Source organism: Lactuca sativa, chromosome 2, assembly GCF_002870075.4.
Source record: "Lactuca sativa cultivar Salinas chromosome 2, Lsat_Salinas_v11, whole genome shotgun sequence".
Lineage (NCBI taxonomy): Eukaryota > Viridiplantae > Streptophyta > Magnoliopsida > Asterales > Asteraceae > Lactuca > Lactuca sativa.
This window is the reverse complement of record NC_056624.2, coordinates 207790333-207800541: the sequence shown is the minus strand read 5'-3', so window position 1 is coordinate 207800541 and position 10209 is coordinate 207790333. Positions and strand designations below refer to the sequence as shown.

The 10209-nt window shown below is 36.6% G+C and overlaps 1 protein-coding gene across 1 annotated transcript; it reads left to right on the top strand.

Moving 5' to 3' along the window:
* The first annotated feature begins 206 nt into the window (after positions 1-206).
* On the top strand, positions 207-7185 carry LOC111882528 (protein RNA-directed DNA methylation 3). The gene is made up of 20 exons (XM_052768656.1): positions 207-515; positions 1461-1714; positions 1801-1956; positions 2108-2266; positions 2341-2430; positions 2510-2577; positions 2665-2997; positions 3101-3152; positions 3247-3402; positions 3498-3641; positions 3767-3869; positions 3964-4104; positions 4181-4235; positions 4321-4379; positions 4488-4566; positions 4672-4711; positions 4784-4844; positions 4925-6757; positions 6831-6928; positions 7015-7185. The coding sequence occupies exons 1-19, from the start codon at positions 335-337 to the stop codon at positions 6914-6916; spliced, it is 4050 nt and encodes a 1349-aa protein (XP_052624616.1). The 5' UTR covers positions 207-334; the 3' UTR covers positions 6917-6928; positions 7015-7185.
* The last annotated feature ends 3024 nt before the right edge of the window (positions 7186-10209 follow it).

The window sequence follows — 10209 nt, the reverse complement described above, 5'->3', positions numbered from 1 at the left end:
ATATGTACAGTTTAACAAATTAAAAAGGAAAATATGGACGAAAACAAAAATCAATAACTAAATATGTACAAATTACATTACCCTTTTAAGTCATTGTCTTTTAAAAATAAATCACAAAATCCTGTAACAACTATGAAATATGTGTAGTTTTGATGCCGAAATGTAAAACCAAAAAAACCTGGTACTACCAAATAAATAGTACTACACTCTCTTTCCAAACGCAACTTCACAGCAAAATGAATGCAGAAAGCCAGAAACCCCTTTCATAGCTCACTCTCTCATCTCTCAAAATTTCGGGCGAAAACCCTCGAAATCTGTCAATTGAAGCAGAAAAATGGCGGATAAGGGCAAAGGGATCGCTGATGATTATTCATCAGGGAAACGGAAGCACGATGGAGACGATAAATCTGCTTACCGGAAGAGAAAAAACCTCAATGTCCTCCAGTTCTTCGAGGACGCCGCTTTAGAAAACGAGGAGAGCGATTCTAGTGACGATGACGTTTTTATAAATGACGGTATAAACATTAAAAACTCTTCCGATCATCGTCATCGTCTGCATTTTTGTTACATTTTAGGGTTAATTTGTGATTTGTTCAAGTTTAGGGTTTATCTTTTCGTTTTAAAGCGGGTTTTGGTACTCATGGTTTCGATATGGTGGTATTTGATGGAATGTATCTGGCTTTTAGGGTTTCATGGAAAAATTATTTTGTTGTTCGGAGGGTTTTGATGGGAACTTTATTTTGTTGTTCGGAAGTATACATTTCTACTATTTCCGATCATCATCACTGTTCGACTAATATGATGTAAATGAATGAATATGGTTTATTTCTCATTTCATGACTTATATACGGGTAATTGTAGCTCACTTGCTGCAAACCTGTAGTAGAGATGGGGTTTATTTTAGGGTTGCATGTGAAATTTATTTTGTTACAAACAAACACTTCTACCATTTCCGATCATCATCGGTTTACTTCTCACTTGCTGCAAATTTGTAGCAGCGATGTGGAACACTAATTTTCCTACAATGTAGTTTTTGTTTTTTGTTAATATTTATTGATGAATTTGTTTTGTATACCTCTGTCTGTATAATTATCATACATGAACTTGTTTTAAGAAAATCTCATCACCTCTTTAATTTGAAAAACACACTAATTTTCATACAATGTAGTTTCTGTTTTTTGTTAATATTTATTGATGAATTTGTTTTGTATACCTCTGACTGTATGGATATCATACATGAATTTGTTTTAAGAAAATCTCATCACCTCTTTAAATTGAAACACATATACCCTGGACCACCTGTACTTTGTTTTGTGATGCTAGGATAGCAACAGCATTAGTAATTTGTCAGCACTCAGCATTTATATTAGATTTTAATGTACTTGTTTGTACTTTTATTAGATTTCTTACTGTCTAATTGTCTCATGTTAAGTTTACTTTTTGTTTATTTGCTTCTGTAGTGTTTCTTGAAGATGACTTTGGCCCAGATATTGAAGTCAAGGCTGAACCAAAGACTCCTAACATTCCTTTTTTTCCAAAAGAAGAGGAGATGGATGTAGATGAGATGGAGAAAATCTTAGAAGAGCGTTATAAACCAGGTTCTACTTTTGTTAGATACGCAGAAGACCAAACTACCGAAGCTCCAAAGTCGGATGAAAAGAACACATATATGTTATATTCGATGGATCCAACAATCTGGAAAGTCAAATGCATGGTATTTTTTCTGTAGCTAATCTGTTCAGCTTGTCAACTTGCTTTTAGGCCCTAGTTGATGTCATTTTTGAACAAAATTGACTGTAGGTTGGAAGGGAGAGGCATTCGGCTTTTTGCCTCATGCAGAAGTATGTTGACTTGAAAGCTCTTGGAACTAAGCTACAAATAGTTTCTGCATTTGCTGTTGAGCATGTGAAGGGCTTTATTTACATTGAAGCTGAAAAGCAATCTGATATTAATGAGGTGCATTTGACTAGTTTTCTTTGTTTTGTTATATGCACCATTACATGTATGTCTATCTTTATATATATATATATATATATATATATATATATATCTTGCATGCTTGTTTTTGTTCATCAAGTTGATAGTTTAAATTTCCCTCCTAATACAGGCATGTAAAGGTCTTTGCAATATATATCCAAGCCGAGTGGCTCGTATTCCAGCTTCTGATGTTCCACATTTGTTCTCTGTTCGAAGCACTTACAGTGGGGTAAAAGTGGACACCTGGGCTCGTGTGAAAAATGGGAAATACAAGGGAGATCTAGCACAGGTATATTTCTGTCTCACCTATATTTCTATTTTCCATCTGAGTTGGGTGTTCATTGTCTAGTCACATGAATGCAGGTTGTGAGTGTGAATGTGACTGGAGCTCAGAAGAAAGTTACTGTTAAGCTTGTCCCAAGAATAGACCTAGAAGCTGTTGCTGAAAAATTTGTAACGAACTTTTCACTATTGTTACAATTATAAGTTTTCTGTTATCATCATGTAAAGTAATCTTTTTGTTTGTTTATAGGGTGGAGGAGTTAATGGGAAGAAAAAAACAATACCAGCTCCTAGATTGATTCCTTCCAGTGAACTTGAGTACCAAACACACAATTGCTCTTCTTTATGATATCTATACATTTTTGAGTGACACCTATTCATCAATCTATGTATCATTTTGTGTAGGGCATATCGACCACTAGTTCAATATAGGCATGATCGTCAAACTGGAGATACATATGAGGTTTTTGATGGAATGACACTGAAAGATGGTTACCTTTACAAAAAAGTGCCATTGGATTCATTGAGTTTCTGGGATGTCAGGCCTACTGAAGCTGAGCTTATAAAGTTTATGCCTGCCAATAAAGAAGAATCCAATGATGTAGAGTGGCTTACTGGACTTTTTGGTGAACGTAAAAAGAAAAAACAAACAGTAAATAACGATAAAACAGGTGAAAAAGGAGAGGGGAGCTCCAGCATGGAGAATAGTTTTGAAGTTCCTGATCTTGTGTTCCATGGGTATTTTCTCTCTCTAACTATCTGATCTGTTCTCCTTCATTACCTTTTTTTTTTTTTCGTTTCTTTATACGTTTTTTTTTTTTTTTTGTAATTTTGTTTGCAGTCGCAAGTCATTTGGGATTGTAATTGGGAGAGAGAAGGATGACCGCATTAAGGTTGTAATGTTATATTTATAATCACTCTTCTTTTGACTGTTGATTTGGTTTCTTGTTTATTTATTTATTTATGATATGAACCTTTTATTTCCAGATTTTGGAGGAAGGCACAGAACGGATGGTGGTAGTGGCAGTTGAAGCTCGTTTGTTAAAGAAGGCTGATTTTGATAAGAAATTCAATGCCTTGGATCAACATAAAAAGATCATATATATGAATGACACTGTGAGGGTCTTGGAAGGTCCACTAGAGGTTTGTTCTTATTTTAAAAGTTTCACGTACTTTATCATCAAAGTTATACTTGAAATGTATTATATAACATCTGGTGGTTTGAGTAAACCTGGCAGGATAAACGAGGAATTGTCAAGCAAATATACAAAGGGGTTGTGTTTGTATATGATGAGACTCTACAGGAAAATTGTGGTTACTTTTGTGCCAAGGCACAGATCTGTGAAAAGATGGCATCTTCTATGGATTCTTATAAAGGAAAGGTTAGTTGATCATAGATTACTATATATATATATATATATATATATATATATATATATATATATAATATTTAGCATTGTAGCTGTTCTTTCATTAATATTATTAAAAAAATGTTTATGTTTTGCAGGGTGGTAAATCAGGTGGCTCTGGTTTTGATGATGTCCCATCATCACCCAAGTCCCCTTTATCACCTAAGAAACCTTTTGAAGGGATTGATAATAACCGCAACTGTAAGTTTACAACCATTTAATGCCAAGGGTTTTCAAACATGTGATATGATCATATCCTTAATATTCTTAATATTCTGTTGTGCTGTGCATGCAGTTGAAGATAAAGAAGGTTTCTCTGTTGGGCAGTCATTGAGAATACGTGTGGGCCCCCTAAAGGGATACATGTGCCGTGTCATGGCAATTCGATATTCAGATATCACTGTAAAGCTTGATTCCCAGCACAAGATTCTGACAGGTGATCTTTTTTTTTTTTAATCATATTTTGTTTTTAATGGGATTTAGGAGGTAATCCTTTTGTGTCTGCACTGCAGTTAAAGCTGAGCATCTTGCTGAGGTTAAAGGAAAAAGTTCTGGGGTTTCCACTGGGTATAGTGGTTTAAACTCTCTACTTTATATTTTATTTGCTACCCCCCATAAACTCTATCCTGACATTTTGTTTGGTTCTCCAAAGGGATGGGCAGGATTCTGCAAAGCCATTTGATATGCTCGGTGAGCCTGGGAGTTCTCAAGGTGGGAAATTATATTTATGGTTAAAAGATCTTTTTTTTTTTTTTTTAAAATTTTATTTAAATAGTGTGTGTCATCTGTGTGGCTAATACACTATTGTATCATTTAAAGGATGGATGGATGGAGGAGCGGCATCTGAGCCTGGAGGTGGTGGTGGAGGGTGGAATACCGGAGGCCAAACTACTGAAAGGTTTTTAACATACATAACTTATGTATAGAAACACAAACATAAGCTTACAACTTAGATATATCTCTTATGTATTTATCTGATGATTCGAGTACTTTGTATATGTAGGAGTTCTTGGGCACCTTTTCCTGCAGCAGCAGGATCATCAGTTTGTTCAGATCTTAATCTACTTTCTTTAAATCTTTCCGTAATATGATAATTGATTTCTTTCTTGGTACAGCTTCAACCAGAATCTGGTTCTGCAAATCTTTTTGGTTCCACGGATAATGATGCCAGTAAAGGTATGGATCAATATGTTGTATCTTGTTATTTCATAATCATATCGTAATGTTTTAAATTCTTCTTATTTCATGACTGGAAGATGGTGGAGATTCTGCATGGGGTGCAGCTGCTGCTAGTGAAAAGAAAGAAGCTGGTGGTGGGTGGGGAGCGAGTTCAAGTGGTGCTAAAACTGAAAATTCAGATGAGGGAGGATGGGGAAAGGCTGCTGCTGCTGCTGCTGGTGAGAAGAAGCCAGCTTGGGGTTCAGCTGCTGCACCTGCAACTGAAACTGGTGGATGGGGCAGCAATGCTGGCGGTAGTAACGATGGTGAAGGGAAGTCAGCTTGGGGCTCAGCTGCTGCAGCTGCACCTGTAACTGAAACTGGTGGATGGGGTGCCAATGCTGGCGGCAGTAATGATGGTCCGGGGAAGTCAGCTTGGGGATCAGCTGCTGTAGCTGCACCTGCAACTGAAACTGGTGGGTGGGGTGCCAATGCTGGCGGCAGTAACGATGGTGCAGGGAAGTCAGCTTGGGGCTCAGCTGCTGCAGCTGCACCTGCAACTGAAACTGGTGGATGGGGCAGCAATGCTGGCGGCAGTAATGATGGTGCAGGGAAGTCAGCTTGGGGTTCAGCTCCTGCAACTGGAAGTGGTGGATGGGATGCCGCCACGAAAAAGGATGAGGATGCTGGGGGATCTTCATGGGGTAAGAAGGTTTCAGATGGTGGGGCTGGTGGTGGTTGGGGGAAAAGTGTGTCTGTGACTGGGGGTGAATCTGGAAAGTGGGGGGGAAGTGCTGACAAGGAAGCTGAAGGTGGATCTGGTTGGGGTAATAAAAAAGATGAAGGGGGATCATCATGGGGTAAGGCAGGTGGTGGAGGGGGGTCTTCATGGGGTAATCAAGATGGTGGATCTTCTTGGGGCAAGCAGGATGGAGGTGGTGGTGGTGGCAGAGGTGGTAGCCAAGGAGGCCGTGGCAGTGGTGGCTGTTTTAAGTGTGGTGAGTCGGGGCATATGTCTCGGGAGTGCCCACAGGGTGGCGGTGGAGGTGGCGGGAAGTCTTGCTTTAAATGTGGTGAGTCAGGGCATATGTCTCGAGAATGCCCCCAGGGTCAGGGTGGTGGTGGTGGTGGCGGTGGCAGAAGTTGCTACAAATGTGGTGAGTCGGGGCATATGTCTAGAGAATGCCCACAGGGTGGTGGCGGTGGAGGCGGTGGTGGAAACTGCTACAAGTGTGGTGAGAGTGGGCATATGTCTAGGGAATGCCCCCAGGGCGGTGGGGGTGGAGCTGGAGGTGGCAGAAATTGCTACAAATGTGGTGAGAGTGGGCATATGTCCAGGGAATGCCCTCAGGGCGGCGGGGGTGGTGGCGGCGGCGGCGGACCAAAATCTTGTTTCAAATGTGGAGAGAGTGGGCATATGTCTCGGGAATGCCCTCAGGGTGGCGGGGGTGGTGGTGGGGGTGGCCCAAAAAGTTGTTTCAAATGTGGTGAGACAGGGCATATGTCTCGGGAATGCCCACAGGGCGGGGGTGGTGGTGGAGGTGGAGGTGGCAGAAATTGCTACAAGTGTGGTGAGAGTGGGCATATGTCTAGAGAATGCCCTCAGGGTGGGGGCGGTGGCGGTGGTGGTGGTGGCAGAAGTTGCTACAAGTGTGGTGAAAGCGGTCATATGTCTCGGGAATGCCCACAAGGTGGTGGTGGTGGTGGTGGTGGTGGTTGGGGGTCTTCAGGAGGTTGGAGCAGTGGTAATCAAACAGGGGGTGGCTGGGGAAGTAAGCAAGCCTCAGATGCAGGTGAGAAGAAACGTGATGCACAAGGAAGTGGATGGGGCGGCGGCGGTGGTGGTGCAGGAGGAGGAGGTTGGGGTGGTAGTTCAAAGACTTCTGATGCACAAGGAAGTGGCTGGGGTGGTGGCGGCGGCGATCAAACAGGTGATTTTGTAAACCTTTCATAACTTTGTTTTCTGTTAAGCAACTTATAATATATATTTATTTGATGGTGCAGGAGGAGGAGGATGGGGTTCTAATAAGAAGAATGATGATGCAGCAGCAGAAGGAAGTGGTGGCTGGAAGAAGGGAGGATGGTCATAACAAGTTTAACAGGTCAGCTCAGCTCAGCTGTCTAATCCATTTCATTTTTTATACATACGTATTTAACTCACACCCCAATCAATCTTTTATGTTTACAGATGGATGTTTGGTGAAGACGTTACTTTTTCATGCTTAGCTTGAATTTTAGAATATAATATTTAAACCTGGTTGTCGAATTTGGTTTTGATCAAGTCTTTCTTCTAGGTGTGTTTTGAATTTATTTATGGATGATGAAACTCGCTTGTTTAAATGGAGATGCATGTTTCTAATTTCGCATTATTGCTTTGAATCATGGTTACTCTACGTGGACGAGTCACCTGATCTTGATCTTGATATGAGGTGTTGTACTCCCTCGTTCACAAGTCCGGTGACATAGGTTAATTCAGGAGTAGATTAAATTTTGAGAGAAAAAAAATGGAAATAACACATCTATCCAAGATTAAGATTAACATCTTTTGTTACATTTATACAAATTAGATGATATTGACTGACTGCCTACTTTATTAATGTCGGCTTTTTCTACGTCAATAAGTTTGACACCATGGACTGATAGGTCATGATATTTACTGTCTTTGTATCATTGTCGTATACACAATTTAATCTCTAATTCCGTTAGTCATTTTTTGTAAGAAAAATGTATTTTGTTTATAGAGAAATTAAGGTGGTGTTTGTTTTTTAAAAAAAATCTCTTTAGACCATTATTGTTGTGCGGTGCAGCACAGGTGCTCCAACACTTGGCTCCTCACAATAGTTTGTTTTTAAAGAAGACTTCTGATTACCAGAATCTCTGATGGCGTAGTATTTGATTTATCTTTTCAAACCTTTTTAACTTTTATTTTTTTCCAAGTGATTTTTTTTTAAAAATTTTTGTATAGCTTATTTTTTAAAAACTTTGAAATTTTTTATCTTTTTATTATTTTTTTTGAACTTTGATTTATGGATTTGATACAATTTCTTTCTATAGTTTTCAAAATTTTTTATAACTTGATTTAAAAAAAAACAAAATCTTGTGATTTTTTTTTATTTTTTTTACTGTTTCTGTTAATAATATTTTCATTTTCAATTACATCCTTTTTAATATATGTAATTTTTTTATGAGCTTTGTAGATATTGTTTGTAATATATATATATATATATATATATATATATATATATATATATATATATATATATATATATATATATATTAAGAATAAAACTGATATTTCTTTTATATTGTTTAGATTTTTTTAGAAGTTCTATATTTTTGTTTTTTTACATATTTTTTTTTTCATGTTTTAAGATTATAATTATTAAAATTTCGATGTTGAAAATTATTTTAGTTTATAAATTATTTTATTTAAATTTCAATGTACTGCAATTGTCTGTAGATGTTAAAAAACAAACATACTTTTAATTATAGGCTGTAGCCGTTTGGTTTATGTTTTTTTGCTGTTGTAGAGGGTTGCAGAGGTGGTCTACAGACTTTATGAATTTTCGATTCGAAAAAACAAAAATCACCTAAGTAGTCTAACAATATTTTACAATGTTTTTATAAATATACTGTAATTTTTATGAAAATAACTATTCTCTTCGAATCAAACATTTTGGAGCAACTTAAAAACGGGCCAAATCCACTATTGTAGTCTCTCTCTCTCTCTCTCTCTCTCTCTCTCTCTCTCTATATATATATATATATATATATATATATATATATATATATATATATATATATATATATATATATATAAACTGGAATAAGCATTTTGAAAACTAAAATTAGGAACTTGTTGCTATTAAAGTTTTGGACACAAGTTTTTAAGTTTGTTTACCATAGAAAATACAAGTCTACCGTAGAAACAACAAACATATGAGTGCTATTGTTTTACTTGCATTTTAGTTTACAAATGATTTTCTGTATTTTGAAATGTCTAGAACAATTCCGAAATACAAGAAACAAGTTCGAAGTAACTTAATTTTTGTAGTTATATGTACTTTTAGCCATAATAATCATATAATAACCATGTAAGTACTTTAAAATGTATTACTATCACTATGTAGAGAGGAAAAAAAATATAGATTACCCATTACAAATGATTCCGGAATGGTACTAACAGTCTAGAATATTAAGAATGTAATCCAAAATATGTAGATCATTTTCGGAATGATACTAATAGTCCGAATACGAAAAATATTTTTATTTTAATTTTTGTTTATGATATTGTTAAAATAAATTTTAAGTTGATTTGCATTAAACCAGTACCCCGTATTATTTTGAAGATCAATTTTGTATGGATGTTAAAAAAACTGGATATTACGGACGTAGAAATTATCATCTACAAGAGCTTTTATAATTGTGCAAGATAAATGTAAACTTTAATCAAAATAAAATTGCTATATTTTTATGGTACTATATTTAAATGTTGTTGGATTGTTTTCTGAAGATCAAAAAACTAGATGTTGAATTAAAAAAAAAAATCAAACATTAAACCACAAAAACACCTATAAAATTAAGAGGATTGTGGAAGATATGATGAATAATCTATTGACACATGTTTAAATCATGATACTACTCAGCCTTTGGTATAATTGCCCCGCGGCGTCTTCTTGAAAACTGAACAAGTTTCACTGTTATGAATGTCAATAATCATTTTAGGCATTATAATACATGCATATATCATTCGTTTAATTTTATCAATATCCCCAAGTCATGTAGCGTATCTCACTGCATGTCATGGCTACTTGAAGACTTCGAATGCCATATTTATATCCTTTCTAGCATATTCCTATCTTTTTATTATCAAATTTGCCTTTTCAGTTCAAGGTACCAAGTATGCCTTCATAAAAATAGAATAATATGTGTATATCCCATTAAAAATGTAGTAATCATATTTGTATGACTGCCTGTTCACCATGAACGACATGTCAGGTGCTTTGCCGGTCTATATATCGTTGAAAATAAGAGATTGACCAAGAACACTACGGTCGTTGTTAGACCCTACAACTCCAAAGAACGAATGCCATATCCACAAATCCTGAGATGCAATAACTTCGAGTAATATAGTCAGCTGACCTATATCACATCAAGTAAATTGACCGCGCCATGCAGTTGGACATTTTTCCTACGTGACATGGTTACAATCAAGGCTACGAATCATTCCTAGAAATCTATCTCTCTCTTCATGTGCCATATACAATCTCTCGGTATAACATACAATAGGTTTGCGCACATATTCTTCGTGATAAACCTCATACACACATGCGCAAAAATAATCTATACACTCAATTTCAGTCATCTCTATTCTATCATAAAT

What these genes read in the sequence shown, in the direction of transcription:
- LOC111882528 (XM_052768656.1), top strand. Translation starts at nt 335, where the DNA reads ATGGCGGATAAGGGCAAAGGGATCGCTGATGATTATTCATCAGGGAAA. An exon ending in TCTGGAAAGTCAAATGCATG is followed by an intron (nt 1,715 to 1,800) that starts GTATTTTTTCTG and finishes AATTGACTGTAG; the next exon opens with GTTGGAAGGGAGAGGCATTC. An exon ending in AGTTCTGGGGTTTCCACTGG is followed by an intron (nt 4,236 to 4,320) that starts GTATAGTGGTTT and finishes GGTTCTCCAAAG; the next exon opens with GGATGGGCAGGATTCTGCAA.